Source organism: Cyprinus carpio, chromosome A11 (genome assembly GCF_018340385.1).
Source record: "Cyprinus carpio isolate SPL01 chromosome A11, ASM1834038v1, whole genome shotgun sequence".
NCBI classification, from domain to species: Eukaryota; Metazoa; Chordata; class Actinopteri; order Cypriniformes; family Cyprinidae; genus Cyprinus; species Cyprinus carpio.
In genome coordinates, this window is record NC_056582.1 from 3,839,331 (window position 1) to 3,865,381 (window position 26,051).

The 26,051-nt window shown below is 35.3% G+C and overlaps 1 protein-coding gene across 1 annotated transcript in view; it reads right to left on the bottom strand.

The window, feature by feature from the left end:
• timeless (timeless circadian clock) overlaps positions 1-23,069 on the bottom strand; it is a 75,309-nt gene extending 52,240 nt beyond the window's left edge. Inside the window, exons 1-8 of the mRNA XM_042765944.1 lie at positions 22,844-23,069; positions 20,163-20,295; positions 19,864-20,017; positions 19,601-19,715; positions 16,122-16,184; positions 15,934-16,035; positions 6,636-6,791; positions 3,985-4,118 (exon numbers count right to left, since the gene is read on the bottom strand). Of these exons, the coding sequence (XP_042621878.1) occupies positions 3,985-4,118; positions 6,636-6,791; positions 15,934-16,035; positions 16,122-16,184; positions 19,601-19,715; positions 19,864-20,017; positions 20,163-20,259 (821 nt within the window). The 5' untranslated portion in view covers positions 20,260-20,295; positions 22,844-23,069. The remainder of the gene's footprint in view (positions 1-3,984; positions 4,119-6,635; positions 6,792-15,933; positions 16,036-16,121; positions 16,185-19,600; positions 19,716-19,863; positions 20,018-20,162; positions 20,296-22,843) is intronic.
• Positions 23,070-26,051: the final 2,982 nt, after the last annotated feature.

Consider the following 26,051-nt stretch of genomic DNA (forward strand, 5'->3'; position numbering starts at 1 on the left):
AAGCGCAACATCAATAGATGGCAGTGTTGACAAGAGTTTGTGAGAGGGAGTTATGAGATATCCACAACTCTAGTTTAAAACGAGTATTAAGACAATGTTATTGGTCATAACGCAGAAATAGCGCAGACTGGACGAAGGTGATTATCAAATGCAGTATAGTTTGAAAGTCTGCACGTTTGGCTGAAAATATATGCTGGCTAGTGCTTCAGACAAGTGTGCCAGTAGCACTTCAAATGACAAAAACACACACAATTATGTCAAAATACACAATAATAATATGCCTTAAATGAGTTATAAAGTCCAAAATAATCGTAAAAAGCTGGGAGAAAACCTGATATGTGTCAGAAATACCTCACGCACATCAGATTTTAAAGAGACAGCATTGCTTTTAAAGTGAAACTTGCTGAAGTCTGTCATTGATGGAAATCACGGAAATGAAAAAGAAATCACTCGACTGTTCTAGTCGCTGATTAACTTTTGTTGTTTGAAAAAAGATTAATCTATATAGTTTATGCATATAAAATTCATAGTTTGTGAAGATTGTTTTACATTCAATTAATTTTTTTTTTTTTTTTTAATTTTCAGAGCCTAGATAAATGTTTAAAAAAAATAACACAAACTTTAATGCTGAATGGCTATAATTAATGGCTAAAATTGAGAGGAACATGCGTTTATTAGAGACATCATCAGCAGTATTATCAAAAAAATTGTTAATAAGACTTTGTAAAGAGATGTCATTAAATATTAAAAATATACCATCTTTATGTTGTTTCTACATTCATTCAAATGAAACTAACTGAATAACCCTGATTTAACCCATCCAAAGTGCCTACACACAGCAGTAAACACACACACACTGTGAACACACACCCGGAGCAGTGGGCAGCCATTTATGCTGCGGCACCCGGGGAGCAGCTGGGGGTTCGGTGCCTTGCAAAAGGGCACCTCAGTCGTGGTATTGCCGGCCTGAGACTCAAACCCATAACCTTAGTGTTAGGAGTCAAACTCTCTAACCACTAGGTCACAACTTCCCTTTTAGTTGGTTTATGTGTGGGAACTATACGAAACAATGTGAAATGAAAAGATATACATTTTCAAAATTGTTTCTTAAAGGTGCTGTATGTTTTTGACTATGAAAGACTATGAAAAGCATAAAAATACCATAATATGTTTGCAGATATTTAAGAAACATGCTAAGCTAACATACCTGTTTATCTGAAAAACAATGCTACAGTCATTCTCCTTTGAAAATGTGCATTCCGGGCCGGAATATCTGTCTCTGTTTTGGTTTGTGAAACCCGCCCACTGCCAGTTTACCCAACTGTATTTTGGCACCCCAGGTTGCCAGTTGGCGGAAAACAGTGTATTTCATTTCATTCATCGTCAAGTGCACTCGTTCTTGTTGGTGTCATCAATCCGGCAAACTGCGTGTGCGTCAAGTCTGAGGAGGGAGGGCCAGGTGAAAAAAATCCCTCTTCAATATTTTTAATTTTGACTGCAATACCTAGTTCAATCACTCTGTGTCAATCTTACATATAGCACCTTTAATGATATTAGTTGCAGTCTTTAATCAGTGCAAAAGAGTTTAAAACATAGGGATGCACCGACTGACTGGCCAGGGACTGGAATAGGCAGATTTTCTGCATGCTTGGCCTGGACCGGTGACCAAATTTTGATTTTCCCTCTCCACTTCCTGTGAAGTGATGTATCGATGTTCCCTTATTCCCTACGCCATTTGCAGTGCCCTTCAAACTGAACATGTTCGCTCCCTTCGGATTGGAATCTCACTTAAAGAGCAGGTCATATAGTATTTTAAAGTGTCCTAATATTGTGTTGGAGTCCCCTACAACAGGTTTAAATGCATCTAAGGCCAGAAAACATTGTCATATTTTCAGAATATACATTTAATATTATGATCATTTTTGAATGATTTCGAATTGATTTGTTCGAAGCAGTTCTGAGCTTAAGGTCTGTAAACTCCTCCCTTCCATAAGTCTACTCTGCTCTGATTGGTCTGCTGGCCAAGTCTGTTGTGACTGGTCTTTCTGTATACAAATGCATGTCAGACACGAAATGCCTATTACCATAATTAATTTTTTGCTCCGGAGGGTTACTTGTGAACAAAGATACTATAAGGTTACAAAAATGGCATCGATATTCCCTTATCACTTTGAGCCCAAGGATGATACCGATGCAGTTGCTCCACTGGAAACTCCATCGCAAGCACAACTTGATCAGGACGTTTCTCAGTGGTAAGTTTAAACTTTGTATGTGGTACTTTATGTGATGTGACAAAAGTTTTATTGCATCCATTATTATTATTATTTACTTATTTGAGATGCACATGTGGGAACTGTGTTCGAATGCCCAGTGAGGCTGAAAACACAGCGTCTTCTCGATATGATGTAAACGCACTAACTAGCGGAAGTGTTTGTGGGCAGGTCAGAGTGTTCGCGGGCAGATCAGAGTGTTCGCATTATTCAAATGTGTTACCTTGTGACTCATATAGGTAACAGGCGGAAGATTTGAAAATAGGACGACATGTTAAGGCGATACAGAGTTTACTCTTTCTTTTGAGAGACAATATCTTTATTTATCATGCACTTTTTTGATTAACAGCTTTGCAGACTGTTTACATTGAAGGATAGCTACATTACAAACTGCAAATAGATTTTTCGAAAAACCATCTGACCAGCTCTAAAGATGGATGAACAGCCTGTGAAATCCAATTCGCAGTCTACTTGCGGTCGAATGGAACGCATCTTTCTTAAAAAGTGTAGTGCTCGTGTATTTTATTAAACTAATGCCTTTTGAAGATTAATAATAGAGCTATATAGCAATTCTAGTCATTCTGTCCACAAATTTATGATCTCTTGATCTATGGTCTCATAATCAAGACTTCTACCATTTAAGACTTATGGCCTTAAATTGGATACAACAAAATTTAAGACTTTTTAAGGACCCGTGGAAACTTTGTAAAGAACAAGCAACAATCATTGATTTGCTAAAACCGAATTTTATGTGATGCAGAAATAACATTAAATGAAATAAAATTAGGTATTGCAAAAATAAAAGATCAAATCCCTGATAATGATTGATGAAAGCTTTTCAAGATGATATCTCTGAATGATGCAAAAAAATAAATAAAAAATTAGCTATAGTGGTTGCTGGATGACTAAAGCCCTGTTTACACTAGTGCATTTTCATTTTAAAATGAAACTGATCCTCGTCTACACTTGCATTTTCACTGCGTTTCAGAAACATTCCTCGTCCACACTAGACAACTAAAAATGCAGGTCACATGACCATTCATGCAGGTAAAAAAAAAAAAATATATATATATATATATATATATATATATATATTATATATATATATATATATATATATATATATATATATATATATATATATATATATATATATATATATATATATATATATAAATGGTCGCTCATCACGTTCTAAACTGCCAACAGGTTGTGAAGCCACCAGAAGTGTTCGATTCCCTACCAGCAGAGAGCACCATTGAGTCTCCAGCAATCCGCTGACCTAAAATCATCCAATTTGAAGGAAATTTAGAGAAACTGGATTCGTTTTTATGTTATGTGTATGTAAATTCATTTTTACTTCAGATGTTATCTGCAATGTCAAGCGATATATTTAAACCGTTTAGGTGGGTGTACCTGGAGTCAACTTTCAAAATCATTCAAAGAATACACCCTGTTAAATATTATACGCAAATGGTATATATTGACATACTTTCTCATCTTGTTCATTATGCCTGATGTTTCAGTAAAAAAGAAAATTGCAAGCAAATAAATAAACAAGTAAATAAATAAATAAAGTTGTTTAGTGTTCCATGACACTTTAAAGCATGGCTGCAAAATAAATAAAAAAAATAAAATAAAAAAAAAAATAGCAACTGATACATAAATTAATCCACCATCTTGACCCACACCCAATATGATTACCATCTCTCACCTGGCACCTCTCAATAGTGTGCGGCTGCGTTTTTCTGCCAGTTCTTTCTGTCTCAGTAACTCCAGCTCCTGCATGTCTTTCTGTTTCTCCTGGGCTGAACGCATCTGTCCTGCATTCACCAAAAGCTCAGAAGTCTGCAAGAGTCATGTCAAAAACAACATACAGCTGATTATTAGATGAAAGGATCCATGTTTCCCAAATTTTTTGTAATTCTCATAAATGTATTGAACTTGCAATCGTAAACAGTTCACCCAAAAATGCAAATGTATTCACTCTCATGCCAACACAGATGACTTTATCACTGATTTTCTTTGGCAGACAAAGATTTTTAGAAAAATATTTCAGCTCTGTAGGTCCATAAAATGCAAGTGAATGGTTACCAACCTTTCCTAAAATAAAACTATTAATATCTCTGAATGATGCAAAAAAATAAAAATAGATAAATAAAATTAGCTATAGTGGTTGCTAGATGACTAAAGCCATTTAAATTAGTGCATTCATTTTACAATGAAAACGATCCTCGTCTAAACTTGCATTTTCACTGCATTTCAGAAACGTTCTTCGGCCACACTACACAACTAAAAACGTGAAAAACGCTAAGTGAAAAAATAGCACTCTAGTGATCACAGACCAAAATGAAACTTTTTTCATTAAAATACTTGGCATTAGCAAGTTTCTTTGGTGATCATGATTTCTGAACCTTTATTACACTTCCTAGCACCATCTGCACGAGTCAAACCCTAGAAAGTGTGATATATGTAAGTACATTTTTTTATTTTAATTGTTTGAGAAACATGAAATAATTTGAAAATGAACTCTTTTTTTTCTATATTTTTTCAACTAAAGCCAAGGAAACACTCATTTTACAAGCAGCATGCAGTAATAATGACATGAATATGACAGTGCGCAAATGCATTAATCAGCATAGTTTGAAATCACAAGTTTAAAGTTGATCGCATGTCTCCAGTGAAGCGGACCTCTTCCGTCCAGATTCAATTAACACGGATCAACCATCTCGCAGAGCACATGCAATCAGGCAATATACAAATGGACACTTCACAAGATTTCACAGCTTGATTCGACTTAGTAAGGTTTGGGAAATGAAATGTTCATTAGTCATTTAAAGATCTGTTCAAATGATATGCATATTTGCTGATTGCTAACAGCAAACGAGAAAGTCTTATAATGTTTGCCTTTCTGTTACTAATAATATAAAAGCAATCACTATAATACTTTTTGTATACCTTTTTATTCATTTGTTCAACAGTTCTATCTGATTATTAGACAGAATTCTATCTGTATTAGGCAGAACTGTTAAACGACGACAGCAAACAATGAAGAGGGAGAATGTGAGCACTGTGTGCTCTGGTGCTGCAGTTCTCCAAGCAGAAAAACTTATCGGCCAATGCCGATATTTGAAAAATGCCAAATATCAGCCGATATATCGTTCTTGGCGATATATATCGGCCGACCACTAGTGGCAACTTGAAAAGAAACTATGGCAAAGGTATCGCTTTCCTTATTCAAAGTGATTGTTTAAAGGAATATATGAATGACCTGAAGAGTAAAAGCTTCATCATACACTTGTAAAATTATTAGCTATATCATGCACGTAGACACTAGGGGTGTGACAATACACTTAGCTCATGAGATGAGACAAAATACAGATACTTGGTTCACTAGAATGAGTTAAAATATTTTAATACTATTTTTAAGAAATTATCATTGACAAAATATTTGTCTTTTAATCGCAAAAAGCAAAACAATGTAGTTGTATTTTGAAACATTTAACTAATTTAGAGCCGTAACTAATGATTATCAAGTAATCTAATCTAAACTGATTATTTTTGACAACTGTGTAATCGGATATTTTTTATTAATAAAAATAGACCTAAGTGAAAAACAGGCTTTATATTGACTACATTTATATATTAAACTAATGACGAGACAATAATAATTTGTTCAAATAAAGTATCAAAACAAAGTAATAACATGGGTTTATTGAACATCACTGTTAAAATATGTAATATGCCTATAAATAATATAAACATAACCTACTTATGTACATTATGTATTATAACAAATACTTGCAGAGGGTGATGCTTTACTTTACAGCGTGATTCAACGTTTAAATCCATGTAATATCTGGCCACATGCAAATTCAGAGCAAGGGTTTGAACTTATTTGAAATCGCTATGTCCAACAAATCACATAGGCTTAATAGAAATGTGTTGATGCACTTTCCTGTGTTTGGATAGTTTTGTAAATGATTTACGTTATAAATATAGAGGGATAATACACACTGTTTTCCCAGATAAACGTTAAGCAACCCAAACTCACAGTATATGCAGAGGAAGAGTTTGTTGACCGAGCTGCTAAGATGGAGACGTGCTCCAAACTTGTAAATGATAAGTTCAACACAAACCGCCTCAGACTTTTTGCAAAACGAAACCCAAACAAACAGCACATGCAATAAAAGACTAAACAATATAAAGCACTATCAAAGGTTTCACTACCTTCAAGTGCTTTTCATGTCCTTTTTAGAGCTTACACTGCATGAACCAACAGAGCAGAGATATTTTCTGTGTTGTGTGAACTACTCTTTTAAAGAGCAAAGACTCTGTGTGACAAATATTATTTAAATATCTCACCTGATCTCGAAACATGAGGGAGATGATTTCCAGGATGTGGAAGCTCCATTGCTGTTCACTCTGAGCACACGCCAGAAATTTAAGCAGATCATCCAGCCCACTCATGTGAATGGCCCACAGCAGTTTATCATGAATACTGGCATCATCATCCACATTCTGCACACAAAACATCCCACAAAAAAATTCAGCATTTTGTTAGGCAAACTGCACAAAGCTGTTTCTACCCAGATATAAAGTAATATTTTTTTATTATTTACTTTTTTTTTGACACTTTTTTTCCCCCCTAACCTAAATCAATATGTGATAATACCATGATAAAAGCTTCAGCAATTATCATATGAGAAATTTATATCGTCACATGCCTAATATATATCCAGCTTAAAGTAGGACTATAATGACTTAATTATTAAGTTATATTAAAGCAGAAATATTTAAAAACATTCTGTAACTTTTGTATTCTCTTTATAATGTCTCCTTATACCACCTTTTCGTTTTTGCGCTCCTATATTTTTCAACTTACAAGCATATGTGTTCCTTGGGGGAAAAAAGTAAGCATCAAGCACTGAATACAGCATTTTACTACAAAATTAAAATTGGCTGAGGTTGCAGCGTTTCCAGCTCGGTTAGCAGTTAATGCAGCAAACTCCATCTGCATCAGAAACTCCATCTCCAACTGCATGATTTGAACAGATGTCTACAGCATTTACTAGATTTGTAATAAGACGCATTTCTATATCTGTTCTATATCTAAAAACATAAGTCTTCCTACAGTTTTCCACCAAAAAAAAAAAAAAAGCTCCATGGTTTAACTTTTGCAAGTAAAGGAATTAAAAATTTAGGACTGTAATTTTACTTGTGCCAAGTAAAATTAACATTTATTATGAACTATTAATTTATACTCAGTGTAATTATTACAACGGCAATATATTTCTGCCTTTTATAATAAAACATTATCAGTTATTTTCATCAATCATCTATAATCTTTACTATTACTATTATTATTATGGCTTGGGGTCTACCCACCATAGTCTCACAGCAGAGGGGGGAAAAAAGTATGGTTCAAAAGTTATTAGCCTAAACAAAAACAACTTTGAGCTGATGGTGGCGCTACACCATTTGAGACTTTGAAACAGCTATGGTTACATGCTAAGACGGTCCTCTATCTGTGTGTGAAATTTCATAACTTTAAAAGTAGGTGACTCAGAAAATTCGAAATGGTGTTAACATCATGATCTGATAACTAACTGATTTGATTTGTGTAAATTGGACAAAGAGTCCAGGATGAGTTTGGGAAAAGTAGGTGATTCAGAAAATTCGAAATGGTGGGAACATTTTCATGGCAGAAAATTATGTCATAGGATGCAATCGAATCAACTTGAGCAAAGGAATCGGGGGGATGATTTTGTTTCCAGACCTTGTTTCCGAAGTTATTAGCATAAACATGAGTGCAAATTGGTGACGCTAGAGGTATTAAGGTGAAGATTTGGCACGAAGATAGAGGACAGTCTAAACATTAACCACAGCAATTTGCTGTGGTTAATGTTTAGACTGTCCTCTATCTTCGTGCCAAATTTCACAACTTTCCTTTATGGACAGCCATAGACTCAAGAGTAGAAGGACCACCACTAAAAAATAAAACGTAAAATACAATATGTGCCTTTGAACCTTGGTGCTTGGCCCCTAATTATGGTGATTATAGGAAGAGCAGAGATACATGTTAGTGAGGCCGGGTCTTTTTCGGTGTGCATGTTAACAAATGAGTGCATTCACACTGGGAGCAGGACCAACCCGTGAGCATCAAGCAGGAGCGTAGTGTGAGCAGCAGCAGGCATGTGATCAGCTAGAGACAAAAAAGAAGGAAAATCTGACCACCCCCAAGCCATGCCAACAAGTCAAGCCCCCAGCACTCATTATTAAAAATATATATTTTAGCACATTAAAAGATATCTTATATTGTAAAAATACATACTGTCCTGTAAAAAATAAAAAGCAGCATTTAATAATCATGACAACAATATAATATATCATAATATAGTACTATAATATATATTAGTAAAAAAAAAAAACTACCTTTCTAATCTTTTTGTATTCTATTTTCTTTTCATTTATTATACAATTAGAAAAAAGATCTCTAACACTAGCTTGCTCTATTCTTTTTCTATTCTATCTGTTTTCTTTTTATTATATTATTTAAAAGCCCTTGCTACGTGTACTGCGTTTAAGCAAACCGAGACTTGTTATAGCACTTGTATTTCATTGCTCTTTTGTTGTTTTTAATTGCTTCCATTGTCCTCATATGTAAGTCGCTTTGGATAAAAGCGTCTGCTAAATGACTAAATGTAAATAGTAAAGTATATAGAATTATTAGGGCTTGGCGATATGGAGCAAAAAATATATCTCGATATATTTATCTCGATATAAGATATATATCTCGATATCTTTACAGGAAAAATAACCCCCCAAAAACTACTGTAAAAACAAATATGCCAAATATTACATGTTTAGGGCCCTATGAAATGTTTTATTTTTTTCTTCACCATATGTTTTATTGTTACCTAATTCTGTGTTTAAGCAAGTATAATTATTTAAATGCATAAAAACAACTTAATTTGTTAAAAATTTTTCTTAAAGCCTTATGTGAAATGTTTTTTCCCCTCTGAAATTCTGTGTATTCACATTTTTCTGGTTATCAAATGAAGGCATAAAACATTCATTTAATTTATCTTTTAATTATTGAAAATTAAGCAAACTTTATTTTTTGGTAAACAAAGGGGATTTACTATTAAAAATAAAACATGGAAGAAATGTTGTGTGATTATTCCTTAAATTATGTTCGTTTCATTTTAATATTAGTAGTAGTAGTAGTAGTAGTAGTAGTAGTAGTAGGCTATGTACATTCTGCTGAGCAATAGGCTAGTAATAGATTTCTGGCAAATACTTTTATTTTGACGGGTTTACCGTTACGGTTCTGTGTATGTGATACTACAGTCTATGATGTGATATGACGCTAGGTTTACTGAAATCAAATGGTCAGATGCTCATGAAGTGACTCTCAGTGCAGTTCTGGAAATGTTGTTCATGTGTTCACATCCTCATTTAGTGAGAAGACAGATGCTGAAATCACCACGAGCGTCACACACGCTTCAGTGTGTATAATAAAACGAAGAAGCGCTTCTGCGCCATTCATTAACACAGACACGCAGAACATACAGGATTCATATTTAAATAGACTTTTCCGGATTATTATTTACAGATATTAGTCCATATCGTGATTTGATGCGAGTGCAATGACCTACTTTTGATTCATTTAAAATTTGGCAAATTCCGTTCTTATGACTGGATTCTGCGATTCCGTCCACGTTTTCTGCATCGCGGAAATCATAGGGCCCTACAGTAGACATCTGCCTGCTGTTCGCCCGACGCCTTAAAACCGAGGTATCTCCATATAATCGAGCCAGTTGTCCTTTTTTTTATACTAGTTCTGCAGCCTCAGGTCTGGTTGCAGACGACGCCATGTTCAACGCGAGGGGAGGGGGAACAAAATCAAGGAGGCAGGGGCGAGCAAGCACAGAGAAGACCAACAAGCAAAGTGGCGGAATCAGAATTAAATAAACAATATATTGATATATACGATATGTCAAAATCCATATCGTGTTTAAAAAATATCTCGATATATTTTAAATATTGAGATATCGCCCACCCCTAAGAATTATTATTAAAGTACCTGCCAACAGTTACAATTATTAATGATTTTGAAATAACTATTTTCTGCTCATCAAGGCTGAATTTATTCATGAGGCTATATTTATGATCAAAAAAAAAAGAAAAAAAAAAAGAAAATATTGTGAAATATTACAAATACAAAATAGAAGTTTTCAGTTTTAATACATTATAAAATGTAATGTTATTCCTGTTATGCAAAGCAGAATTTTCTTCATCATTACTCCAGTTTTCAGTGTCACATGATCTTTTAGAAATCATTACAATTTATTTGACTCAAACATTTCCGATTATCAATGTTGAAAACATTTTGCTGCTTCCATGTTTTGTGTGGAAATGATGATGCACTTTATTTTTCAGGATTTTTTGATAAATATAAAGTTTAATGAACAGCATTTATTTGGATTTATCAAATATATTAATTAAATTCGTTAATGCATTTATTAAATATAAATCCTTTTAAATATCTTCACTCACTTTGTCACTTTCATGTACGATGAATAAAATTATTAGTTTCGCTCTCTTTTTTAAATCTTATACAAATGTTTGAGTGGTATCATTATTTCCAGCAGCAAAACTAAGAAATGCAAATCAGCATATTAGAATGATTTATAAACGTTTCTAATGACGACTGTTGCGTTCCCAAATGCAAATTAAAGTGGCTCAAACCAAGCGCAGCACTAACAGTGAATCACAACTAAAACATTACTGTAACAGCAGACATGTAGTGCGCTACACTACGGCCTATTATATAATTACAGCACAACCGTTGTGAATTTTATGACAGCACTACCAATCTCAAATTTTCACCGCCATTCATAAAACGAATCATTTGAACACTTTAACTGTCCTGAAGATGGTGGCGTGAGCTCGTGCAGCGCTCTCAGGACCAATCCGTCCATGATGTTTCTTTTCGCAGTTTATTTAGGTAATAGCTTATGGCCATTTGCACAATTTCAATCATCATGCACTAACCAACCTATGCTCCACTTGTGTACCAGGAAAATTCTATGCTGTATACAGTAGTGTTGCCAAAAGACCCAGTATTTTGGTCCCAAAAAATAAAAACATTATGTTACCAGGTTTTCTTAAGTACCGGTGGTACAGAGTACCCAGTCAACCCAGTTCTTGATGCACTATCCGAAAGCTATCCTCTTCATAAAGATGTGGCGACCTCAAGAGGGGCAAATGCATCAAACTAACAAAAAACCACGATCAAATGAAAGAGTTCAAGCAGGTACGTTTCAATTACATTTTTAACCCCTTACCCTTAGATGTGTCACATTTACATTACATTTAGTGATTTAGCAGACCCTTTTATCCAAAGCGACTTACAAATGAGGACAATGGAAGCAATCAAAATCAACAAAAGAGCAATGATATACAAGGTATATGTATATGTATATAATTATGTGTCACTTGCATAATAATTTGGAACACAGTGTAATTTGAATGTTGGACTGAAATAAACATTACGTATTAGCGTATACGTAGCTAATCGTTAGCATAAGTGGAACAGTTTGGATTAAATAAAATACAGACAAATGTTATCTGCTGTATAGACTTTACAATGACTACATGTTATCTAACATGAGTAAGATCTAGTAAGATATTACAAGGAGTAAACAATATACTTTTACAACATTCATTAATGCTTGTGAATGTTATGTAATAGAAACACTTGATCATTCATGTTTGTTCATTGTGCATTAAATAATTTTAAAAGATTGAACTTGTGATTTATGTATTAGTAAATTTTGAAATTAACCCCAAGAAGAATAATTGTTATATAACTACTGTTTATTGTTAAGTCATATTATCTAACAAATGGAATCTTATTGTAAAGTGTTTACGTTTCCATGTATTTGATATACACTTAATATATGTAATCTTATCTAAATTTATTATAAAAGCTGAGGTTTGGTATTTACTGAAAAGTTTATTTTAGCTGGTGTCAGTGATCTAATGTTGAAAGAAAGAAAGAAAGAAAGAAAGAAAGAAAGAAAGAAAGAAAGAAAGAAAGAAAGAAAGAAAGAAAGAAAGAAAGAAAGAAAAAGAAAGAACTACTCGCTCATTTTTATTGTAATTACTTTAATTCTCTGGGCCTTTCTTTCTGCAAATTAATCATTGGCGTTTAATTTAAGACCTTGTGTATTCTCAGTGGAAAATGTCTACTTTCAATAGTCTTTCGATAAAAGAGAATTAAAATGAAAGAAAGATAATTAAAACAGTGCAGAAGCTAGCTTTTGCTGAAGCTAGATGTGATGCATTCTTTTAAACTAACTAGCTACCATCCTCACACAGGTTTTTTTGTTTGTTTTGTATTAATTATGATTTTATTTGGCCATGGCAAAGCAACATTTGCGCATTTAAAAAAAATGAAGCTGTTCTATGGCAGCAATATAACAAAAAAAAAAATAATAATCTAACAAACTGCCTCATAATAGTTGTTTCTTATGCTCAAACAGCATTACAAAAAAAAAAGCTTATTTGACTGCACTGACTGCAACCAGATCTTCAAGCGGTCGCTGCAGTGATGCAAAGATTTTACCAAATGGCAACTGGCCTTCTTTTTATTAAGGAGGAGGAACTTATTCTGTCATATAGCATGTTGCACTTTCTCACATTCATAATTAGTATCAGTTCACAGTCTTTGTATAATTTAAAGGTGACCTATTATGCCCCTTTTTACAAGATGTAAAATAAGTCTCTGATGTCCCCAGAGTGTCTATGTGAAGTTTTACCTCAAAATACCACACAGATAATTTTTAGAGCTTGTTGAAATTGCCACTTTAAGGGTATGTGCAATGAGCTGGTGCTCCCGCCTCCCTTTTCAAAAGAGGGTGGAGCTTCATGATCTCATCTGATTGTACTGTGCAGTAAATGTGCATTTATGAATTACACAGCATGGCATTGTAGCATGGCACAATAAAAATAACGACATATCTGGTCTCATGGTGCCTTCGCATACGGTCACATTAGGAACTCGACAAATTCAAGCAATCAACTTCACATTTTTATTTACGATCATTCTGGTAGCACATGAAAGCAGCATCAGTGAAAACAGGCAGAGACAATGGTAGCTTTAGCACCATTAGCCTTACAGAGAGCCAAGAAGCTCTTTTGGAAAACAAAACATGACGCGTGATGCTTACTTTGTCTGGACGTTTGCACACGGAGTGTTGGTAACGATCCCTCTTTCAGAAGCAATCTTTGTAAAAATCCAGCACTGAACTGACCCTCATTTGTGAGGCAATGCAGTGTAAAATGATTTGCACAAACATATAGGACTTTTCTGTTTTTTTTTCCGGGACATTTCCTTCAACGATGAAATTTAACCACCGTGTCCTCAGCGGTCTATGGAGACTCCTATGTTCTTGGTGCATCCCAACAACACTTGTAATGCCTCTTTGGCACTGATATTGTATCTCCAGCAGCTACAGCAAGAAAACAGTAATGGCGGACTGCTGCTTCTCACTCAGGGCTGTGTCTATGCTAATAGGCAGAGAGCGTCACAAATCGGCGGGACTTTTCCCTAGTATGACGTGTATATAGGGAGAAATCTGGAACAGGTCATTTGGAGAAACGGTTTATGATTTTTTGGGAAAAAAATTAGTGGGTGGATTTTTACCATTATAGGCTGATTGTTTTCACACACTGCAGCCACACAACTGTGTTCAAACTAGAGCTCTGAACCAGTTCAAGGAACGAAAATGAAAAAAAATGTAATAACGTTATTTTATCGTTCCATTTAATATTTAAAATTTGCTGTCATCCAATCACTAATTACAGTAGTACGGCCTATGCAAATGTTACGCTGAAGCCAACGAGTGAAATGTCCGCTCAGCTGTGAACTCATCATAGCTAAGTCGCAATGGCAATGCACCGCCCTTAGAGTTTATCTGAGGATAGTGTAAGACGAATTCAACAGATCACACGCACCTGCAGCGCAAATGGAGAAAACAGAAAAACTATAGGCTTACATAAAAACGAGTATAGGCATCTACACTAAATATATTTCACTTGAGTCATATTGAAAGATTAACGAAACAAAAGAAAAAATGTGCTAAATTACAGTTCATTTTGACTCGTTACAATGTTTTTGGAAAGGAAAACGAAACGTTAAATCTCAATGTTTTAGTTGAATAAAGATATCTCAATGTTTTAGTTGAATAAAGATATATGTAAAGAACAAAAGCATTCAAGTTCAAGCAGAGCCAACAGAAAAAAAGCAGACCATGCAATTACAAATCGAGACCGTACATATGCTAGATTTGGCCTATGTTTATCGTGTTTAAATTGTTTCACATGTTAATGTTGAGAAAAACAATAATATTCACATGCTCGGATGAAAGTTATCTCCTCAGTCTGATAACATTAAGTGAATGCAGTGATGGACAGCTGTCTTTCCTCGACTGGTGTTTGGATTTCATGTGATTTCTCATTGTGGTTGTGACATTACGATAACTCATATTAAGATAGGATTCATTTGATAAAAAGTAATTCAATTTTGCAGGATCATTTAGTAAGATCATTTTTATCAAAGTAATCCCAAACTTCGCAAGGCAGACAACGACATTCTGTGATTGAATACAATCAAATTGTTAACACACTCCATAGCGCCACCCAGTGCATCTAGTTATAACTGACTTTTAGTTTGTGCGCTTATGATTTATCATGGATTCCCTGCATTTACGGCCATTTTGACTTGTAGACCAATGAACATCAAGGATATGTGTAACACTGACTGTGCGTTCACACCAGACGCGACTTGCGGGAATAAATCACGCTATTCACGCGTAGTTGGATGCTTGAACATTTTGAGTTCATTCGCTTCATTCGTGCGTGAAATTCGCTTCATTCGCGCGTGAAATTAACTTAACAACAGACGCGAATTCGCGTCATGGGAGGGGCTTCTGCCAGTTGAGTTCACGCAGCATTGTGATTTCAACCACCATTTTTATTCAGATAGTTTTCAAAATATTACTGTTATCGTGTCATGAAAGTTAGTTTTAAAAGTATTTCAGGCGAGAATGTAGTTGTTTTAAACTCAAATATGCGGTTATTTATATAAAAACAGCGTCCATTTAAAAAATGTGTTTCACCGATTTCGGAGACGAGCTCCATGCGATCAGCGGGAGCTCAGTGATCATGTATCCGCCTAGAGCAGTCTCAACTCGGCTAGTCCTTCTGACATTTGCCGCTGGCTCTGATGTTTCTTTAGTGGTTCAAGATAAAATATAATTCGTTTGGGGTAAATCTAATCTTTGGTCTTTATTCAATTAATCTATTAATATGTTATATATATATATAATCACGTCACTACTAGAGCAAGCTCCTGATTGGTTAACGCGGCGCGAAATTTCGCTAAAGTTCAGATTTTTCAACTAGCGCGTTTCACCCGAAACGCTCAATTCGCGCCGCCTCATTCGCGCGAAACGCGCCGCAGGTTGTCTATTCACGTCTTTGCCTTGACTTAACATTGAAATCACTTGCGCCATAAGCTCTATTCGCGTCTGGTGTGAACGCACCATGACACAGTACATTATAGAGTATATTTTAGTCTAAAAACTCTCACCTTTTCCTCATATGGGTCTGCAGGGACATGCAACACATTTCTAACCAGCAGCAAAATTCTTTCAATCAGTAAATTATCCTCCTCTGCTCTTTGCTCCCAGTCCTAAGAAAAAGAAAACCCATGAGGAATCATAAACCATTTCTAATAAATCGTACAATCTCACATATGAACATAGATTTGATCCTCACCAGCTGCAGAAGGTTGTAGAGCGTTTCACTCAGCACAGTAAAGATCTTCTCATCTGCAAATGCCTGAAAACACAAAAGAATATACACATTAGGGGTGTGACAAGACACTTATCCCACGAGACGAGACACGAGACTAGGTTCACGAGAACGAGACAAGACTTTTAAAGAAATTCTCAATGATGAGATATATAGGGAAAAATTGTCTTTTATTCAACTGAAAAACACAAAATGAAAAAAAAAAATGTAAGTTCATTTTGAAATCAAATTATAATTTATCTGCAAACGCCCGCATAAAAGTAATCTATATAGATTATTTTCTGTACATCTAAGAAATTTACATTAAATGGTTCTGTAACATCTAAGAGCCACAACATCCCAGCATAGACGCTCCCAATAAAATATTTGTTATTTAGGCTAAGCATCAACATTCACAATCACAAACCACTGTTATTTTTAACAGAAAAGCAAGCATGGGCTGCTGCGTACATGGTTTGTCATGGAAGAATGCGAGCAGCGCTTCCTTTATTATCACTAAAAGCTGACATCTCAGATAATCACGATCTCATAAAGCTCTGTTATAACACAATAAATATATGCACAATGAATCTTTCACATTGTCTACACATCGTGTGTTAAAATGAGAGGATTCGTGAGCACACAATTTCAGCACTCCGTTGAGTAGATTCTAACTTAATCACCTCTGATTGACCATTGCGTTACAGCAGTGGTTCCCAATCCCGGTCCTGGAGAACCACCAACACTGCACATTTTAGATGTCTCCCTATTCAAACACACCTGATTCAACTCATCAGCTCATTAGTGAAGACTCCAAGACCACAAATGTGTGTGTCAGATAAGAGAGACACCAAAAACATGCAGTGTTGGGGGTTCTCCAGGACCAGGATTGGGAACAGGGCTGTGCGATTAATCGAAATCGTAATAAAATCACGATTTGAGCGTGCGCGATTTCTAAATCGCTTTATAGCACGACTTTCCGCGGTCCCGACCTCCCGCAGTATGCTATCCGATCCAATCAGAATGCAGCACACCTAAGTGGAGCACGAGAACAGAACAGACTGGGCATATGCCTAACGTCAGGTTCACACACTCTGTCTGTGATGCGTATTTTTCCCGAGCCCATGTTAATGGATCAAAGCTTCACACTGCACACGGTAAAAGATGTGATCAGAAAAGGTTAGAAATCGAGAGGTGCAAAAAGAATGAATATCTAGCGCATGAGCATAGAGAGAGTTGTGAGTGAGTGAGTGAGTGAGAGGAGACATGTTTTAATTGCGCGCACTCTTTCCGGACGAGAGCAGCGTGTATCTGAGCATGCGTGTCTGGTTTTGTGACAAAGCAAAAGAAATCTGCGTGCGAGCGGAGAGATTCGCGCTCCGGGCATTATTTTAAATGTGCTTTTTGTGCTCTCGCTGCTGCTTCTGCACCGCATACACATACTGTATACGCACTGCAGACGGAGTACGTGTGAACCTTGAGCAATAAATATATTTCAGCACCTGAGGCACCGCTACAATGAGTTCTATAACCAATGCATGGCAAAAAATAAAAAAAGAGCCCCTGACACGGGTTTTTATTTTATTTTATTTTATTGCCATATGTCTAGACATTTTGTTTGACATCTTTTACTTAGTGATATTTTGACTTATGTCTGTTCTAGAGGCATGTTACAACTTTTTGATAAAGCGCTAATGGGTCTTCTGTTAGAAATATGTTTCAAATTTATACTGAATGCATTTATGACTGTAAAGCATGTCTGTGTGTGTCAAAATCGTGATTAAAATCGAAATCGCAAAATTGATCAAAAAATCGTGATAGGTTTTTTTTGTCCATATCGCACAAGATGAGACGTTTTTACAAAAAAGTAGACAACAAAAATGACAGTGTGGGAAAACAGCAGTTTAGAAAGCACTGAAAGAAACAACTGATTGCAGACGTCCCCCCCCCCCCCCAAAAAAACCTTAAATTTTCATACTTTTTAGTGAAATTATTTGGTCTGAGATGAGGTAAGGGTCCCAAATTTTTAAAGGTTTAAAGGGGGAAATGACCATAAAAAGTAGTGCTGGGCGGTATACCGGTTCATACCGAAAACCGGTGTATATTTTCGTTACGATATTAATTTTTAATATACCGCCATACCGATGTATTTAATTACTCAACATTCGGAACGTTATGCTGCGCCACGGCCGCGGCACACTGTTTCAGACGGACCCTTTACAATGTTGCACTTCTAATCAGTGACTGCGAGGCGTGGTGAGGGTAAACACAGTAGTGCTCTGGTGTTACGTTATAATGCCTGTTTCACACATACTCCGTCTGCAGTGCGTATGCGTTGCGTTTTTTTTTTTTACGCACCCATGTTAACGGATTCCAGCTTTCATACTGCACGAGGTTGCGGTCCGTCAGTGCGTTCAAGGAGCGGTGCGTCTGCGGCAGTGCAGCGATCGTTTACGTAACGAGTCTATTTTTTCTGTGCTGCATGCGCTGAATTAAAGTGAAAACACATTGTTCGCGGGAAAAATGAACATGGATTGACACGGAAATGCAGTCATTTCACAATAAATGTATACTAATTAAAGCTGTTTCACACACAACACATGGGTTTTTGGCTAGGTTTAAAACAAGAAAAAGTGCACTTTTAGATAAACAAGGAAGCAAGGAAAACAAAAGTTCATTAAGACCCGTGGGATTAAAGATTTAAATGCAAAAGGCACGAGACTGTTTCTGTCTGTGGTGTTTTAATTTTAAATGCAAACAAGGCACGTAGACTAATTATTCTGTTTAAATGTTTTGCCGCTGCTTGAGCAGCTTATTATACAAACCTAGAAGTAAAATGCATGAATAATGCGTTGTTTATATTTATTTTATTTATTTAACTATGAAAGATTGTTACTGTTCTGTGATAAAAGACTCACAATGCTGAAAAGAAAAAAAAAAAAAATATATATATATATATATATATTTTTTTTTTTTATTTTTTTTTTATATGAAATCAAAACAATGAACAAATGTTGTGTTTGTGGACTAAACAGCCGCGGATCAGTAGCGGACTGCAAACTCGTCCCACTGCAGACGGAGTATGTGTGAAACAGGCGTTACAGGGAAGATGGATGCTGCAGAACTAGTAGAACATGACACAGAAGAACTTGTGCCAAAAAGAGGAGCCTGCTCTGTTTGGAGGGTTTTTGGTTTCCAAAAATCCGACGTCGACCAAACAACCATTTTATGCAAGTGCTGTCGGGCTAAAAGCACGTCTTGGAATATCAACCAGCAGAAAATGCATTGTACACCTGATTATGCATGAAAAAAAAAAAAACGTCAAACCGGGAAACCGGCATAATTAAGAAAAAAAACGTGATATAAGTTTTTGTTCAAACCGCCCAGCACTAATAAAAAGTTTGAGAACCACTGGTGTAGATGCTAATATAGTTGTTGTTCTTTGTGTGAACGGGCCTGTATACCTCTTTATAGGCCTGTAGGTATGACGTCACTTGGAGGAAGTGATGTCGGAAGGCTGGATCATCAGGAACTTTTCCAAAGCAGAGCAGTGCTGGCTGGGTCAGGTTAACCATTAGCCTGAGAAATATTTGAAACAGTCATGTCTTATTTTACATAATTTAATCATTACATAACTTGATAATTGTAATAATTTGTCATTAGAATAGCAGCTATTTTACAGATTTTATACAGAAATATTTTATCAAAAAACAATGAGCTCAAACACCTGATACAGGCATCAAAGAGCGGTTTGTCCTGTGTGTGCTGGGTGATGATTGGTAATAGGTCATTCTGAAGGATCTGTCCAGCTCCCAGCTGCTGTCTGATGTCCCTTGTGTCATCCTCATGTCTCAAGTAACGAATCAGATCCTTCACACTCTCTATAATAAATAAGTCACAACCATGAGCGTGTCATAAGATGCAATTATCATATTCAAAATACACAATGCAGAAGACAAAATGCATAAAACATTTTCCTGAAATTCCTGCTGTAAAGCAGGTTTGGCTTAAAGGGCTAAGCATTACCAAGGCAGTCTGGTTCTTTGTGGTAAATATCTCCTTCCAGATAACCCAGTGCACTGCATGTGGCCAATAATTCACAGTTCATCATGAACAAGTCCATACAGCAGTCCTATCTGAGAGAATAAGTGGTCCAAATCTAAAAATAAAAATGATAAAGATAAAAAAAGGACAGATACAGCTCAGTGAAAATTAGATTTGAATTGATTTCTGATTTGACAGTTGTAACACAATTCTAGAAAATCTGTCATTGTACTAGTCATGTTTTTATTTTTTTTGTATAAGGGCAATAACCCCATTTTCTTTGATTCTGATCAATCGGCGTAAAAAAGTAAATGCCAAACTGTTTTTGTTTGTATTCTTTTTTTTTATCCTACGGGGGCAGTTACAAACACAGGGACAATCACAAGTCTAGGGCTGGTCCGAATACCATTTGTTAATCTTCGAAGTTTCGGTAGTAATCAACACCGAATATTCAAAGCTTCGGAGGGAGGGGGCAGAACATATTCTTCTCTCTAACACCGTGTCTACACCAGACGCGAGCGGCGCGGCCAAATACAATAGAACCTGTCTACACTGGATGCGGCGCAGCTGACAAATTCCTGACAGTAAACTGCTGTTGCATTCTATTTATGACATACTGGCACAAATTTCAAATGATTTTCAATGGTCGCTTTGTCACGTCCAGTGTAGACCTTTTATACAGTCTATGGTGTAGACAGACTTTAGCTGTTGCAGCGCAGCGCAGCACTTAAACTGTCACGTCCAGTGTAGACACGGTGTAATAAAGGGTGGAATCTCTGTGTGTGTCTGTCTGTCTGTTTGCATTTGTATTATGTCGAGAACCGTTCATCCAATCGACTTCACGCGTGGCGGGTGTGTTGCTGAGGACCCAAGGGAGAGCAGTTTCGCATTTAGGCTTATATGCACCGAAAACGGACACTGCACTGCACTAGTTATACAAAACACACAGGTCTGTTTGAGCAATAATTTTAATATAGACAAATTAGGTGTTTTTTTTTTGTTTTTTTTTTTTTATGAGTGCCGTATTCGCAAGTATTTAGCAAGCAAAGTAAGTGCACGTTTTTATCATGTTTAAAATTACTGATTAACATGCCGGATAAAAGCAGTTCGTTTTTTTTACACCAACAATATACTATAGGCGTACTACTTACAGAACTCAGGTTCTTTTTTTAAACTTGAAATGCCGTTGTGGTAGGCCAGTTTCATATTTGGCACTCTGCCTTTGTCAATTTAAAGTGGTCCCACACAGCTGAGGTCTTCTGCATTTTTGTCTTCTCTTCCAGATGAACTGAATAATGACATTCACTAATGGGCTATTCATATTCAAGGGCAAATGGGAACCATTCTGCGGGGGACGCCAGGTGTTCGAGAAAAAAATAAATAAAAAAATATTCAAATCTCAAAATTGAAAATCGAATGCCAACCCACTGAACGAATATTCGAATAATCAAATATTCTGGTCCAGCCCTACACAAGTCAGAACATTAAATCTTGTTTCGTCACAAAAAAAAGTTAGGATTATTAGAAATTATTGGAAATCTACAATTTCCTTTATTATGTGGCAAAAATAAACAAAACAACTGTTCTTTAATTGCTGGTCTTTTTATTGTTTTGCACTAAAAATCTAAACTTTACATTTTGCAAAGCTCTTCAAAGATACCATTTATGTATAATGTAGTTATAAGTACATATTAATAATAAGAGTTAAAAAAATGCAACCTGATGTAATAATTAAATTATTAAACTATTATTCTGTATTTAAAAAAGAAAAATGTCTTCCATGACATGCATCTGACAACCATACTAAATCTGTAAATATATATTTATAAAAAAAATATGTAAATATATATATAAAAATTAGAGGAAATTTGTTTCAAAATTTAAAAGCATTTAATTCAGATTCTACTGAAGATTAGTAATGAACACTCTGAAATCTACTCAAATTTCAGCAAAGAGCACAATATTTGTACATTTCTGCTAAAGCCTGTAAATTAAATTTACTTCAGTCGTACTCTGTTACCCCATGAGTTTTTTAAGTCAAGTAACACATGCAGCGCTCAAATCACTACTTATGTAACGTTACTTGTACAAATTCCAGCGTGTAGACCCATCTTTAGAGAGAGCTAGAACATTACAGCAGTGGTTCATCACTACGATCATCACTACACTGTGGCAACAAAAAGTACTGCAGACTCTTAAATCACATTCAAAGCTGTCTAAATGTCACTGGATTAAATTACAACACTAAATTAAGTGGCATCAAACAAACAATACGTCATTTAGTAACTTTTTTGACAATTTAACTGCGACTTAAATGTCCAAATAAATTTGGGGACCACTGTATCGCTTCATCCGATTAAAACATGCACGTTCGCAGCTACTGTCACAATAAAACACACAAAAAAAACTGCCTTAGAAGCTACCGTTATATTAGTAAAGACATTTAATGGTAACGTTAGTGATAGATGTTTATCTCAAAGCACACAAAATGTGCACATCACTTCGGCTTTTAAATTTTATATGTTCCTGTAGGTGCGCAATATATGTGCAACACGTAATATTAATAGACACATGTAATACATAAAAGTACGCTACAGCATATCTTATCACTGTTTTATGTTAAAATATAATGTACGTTAGTTAGCAAGGACAGTCATACATACCAGACCATGTCAGATCGTCCTACGATCAACAATCTATAAATCTGTAACACTAAAGAGTATTGTTAATATATCCGCTCTCAGTTAATCGTTTATCAGCAGTCATAAATAATCTGAAATCAACTGAATTCAGCTAAAGTTGTCTCACGATTCAAAGCATCTGGCACGCGTCGTGCAAAGCGCGCTCATCAGAACGGAAATGACGCCAGACCGTGACACACTGCCATACTTCTTCTTCTTTGGTGTTTATTGGCGGTTGCCAACCTAACTGACTGGTGACCGCCACCGACTGGAATAAATTTATGGATCAGGATTTCAGGACAAAAATAAACCATAAAAACCAATCAAAACAAATAAAAAAATTTTAACAAAAAAAAAAAAAAAAAAATAGAGAAATCAAGAGAAATGTCAATTATATATATATAAATAAGTTTCAGTTTCATTATATATATATATATATATATTATATATATATATATATATATATATATATACATATATATATATACATATATACATATACATACATATACATATATACATATATATTACATATACATATATACATATACATACATACATATATATATATATATATATATATATATATATATATATATATATAAAAGGCTATATTCTTTTATATGAGTCAATTTAACCAAAATGTTTTCTTCTTCTTTAGATTTGATTGGTTGGCTGACAACCAATTTTAAAGGTGTATTATCACCACATACCAGACAGGAGTGTGGAGCAGTATATGACAAACAAGGGAACTAATTATATTCTTTCCATCAATCCTGTATTTTTTTAGGTAAATCATGAGATTGACACACTGTTTTCCTAATTGATGTTGTTCAGTTGCTTTGACGCAATCTGTTTTGTTTAAAGCGCTATATAAATAAAGGTGACTTGAGACGTTTGACCACATTCGAAGTACTTCCTTCTAAAAGCATCTGAACAATAACATTTACAATGTCTTTCTTTAGTATTTGAAACATTTCCCTTTTTTCCTCATATTTCCTACATTCCAATAACACATGTACTGACTCCATTACCTCACAATTTTCACACAAACCTGTTGGATGTTTGCCTATTTTGAATATTGTCTGATTCAGTCCAGTATGTCCTGTTCTAAGCCGAGTGAACAAAAACTCTTCTTTTCTGTTTCTGCCCCTCATTCTGCCAATACCAAAATTTTTCAGTATATTATAAAGGTGTCGACCCGTATCATTTATATCCCAGTATTGTTGCCATTTATCCGACATTCATGATTTTATAATACTCTTTCCCTCAGTTCTACTTAATGGAACACTTAAATCCACAGTTTGTCATTTCAATGACAGTTTAGCCAGCTTGTCAACAGTTTCATTTTCCTCAACTCCTACATGAGCAGGAACCCAAACAAAGCCAACGTTCAAGCCCTTCTCATGTTCTCATGAAAATTAACGCCACCCAAAGAGTTAAATATGTAATTGGGGAAAACATTCCATACACTATCTTTATTTCTAATTAATTCAGTTATCCATTTAAACTTACATTATCAAGATCGGTCAAATTTAAAACTTCAAGGCCACCAAAGTTTCTATTATTATTTATTATTTATTATTATTTATATTTTCGTAAATAGTGTATTTTCTTCCTCCAAATAAAATCATAAAGTATCTTATCATTACCATTTAATATTGCAAATTTCCTTATTTCAAATTTTGTTTGTTCCAATACACTCTTAAAAATAAAGGTGCTTCACAATGCCATAGAAGAACCTTTTTGTCTAAATGGTTCCATAAAGAACCTTTAATATCTGAAAAACCTTTCTGTTTCTCAAAAGGTTCCTTTTGGTGAAAGAAGGTTCTTCAGATTATAAAAAGGTAAGAAAGAGATGGTTCTTTAAAGAACCTTTGACTGAATGGTTCTTTGTGGAACCAAAAATGGTTCTTCTATGGCATCGCTTAAAGAACCTCTTGAAGCACCTTTATTTTTAAGAGTGTAACATTATAGTTTGAATCAAAGCCTGTTGCCAATATTTAACAATTAAATTCTTAATTTGGTCACAAAAATCTTTGTTTCAATAGACTATTATTTAACTTACAATATCCTCCCTTAACTCTACATGACTGACAAACTAACACATTCATTTTAATAGATATGCCTTTGTGATCTGTTAAAACTGATGGTTCAATAGCGGGGAGATCATGTGACCCTTTGACGGCGGTGCACGCATGGTCCTTCGCTCTGCTCACTCTGTCAAATATTCTACAATCCTGATAGTAAATTTTGAACAACTCTCTATCTATTCTAACATGAGTACTTCAACAGTCAAGGACAATCGGGAAAGAGTGATTGAGCAATCGCCAATAAAGAAAACATTCAAAGATTCCACCATCAACAAAGAGGATCTCGACGGCGCCATTGCTAATGGTATCAAGCTAGCACTTAAAGAGCAGCAAAGTACTTTGGATTCAGTTGTGGCCTCAACAGTAAGAGATGCGATAGACTCTATACCGACCCTAGTATTGCGTGACCTACTGTACATATGGACATACAAGCAACCAGCAATTCTGTAAAAGAGCTAAAAGCAGAAGTTAAAAAGCTAGCCATCACAGTGAAACAGACACGTGACCGGTTTGATTCCATTCAAGCATATGCACGTAAGGATACGAGGACAGTCACGAACCTGAGAAAGCAGCTAGAACAACTTATCGATAAAGTGACGAACATGGAGGATAGTAGCAGGAGAAATAACATACAAAAAATAAGCAGATGATGTTTGACTCTTCTCAGAAAGCAGAGGATTTTATCAGCTCACTGCCACAGAAGGCAGCATCTTAACTGCCCAGGAGAGGAGAATATCAAGGTGGACATGGACATTTAATCTTCTGCTATGATCTTCTATGCTGCAAACTTGTCTAGTGACTGATAAGCTTTGAAATCTTTTCTTGGAGCTAATGTAGAGAAAGTTTGATTACTAGTTCTTGACACTGTGGGCTTTTTGGGACATGTTTTGCATTGGAGTGAACTGGTTACATATCCAAACATTTTTCAGTTTTTTTTTTTTTGGATAACCAATATTCTCAGTAATGTGCGGTCTGTTTTGGTTCTTGTTCAACATTGTTTGTCATTCCTTTTTTGTGCTACTTTTATTTTATACAACAGACATTAATATCTTTATTTCATTTGAATTTTAAAAGGATTGCGCACCATTGGGAGGTTT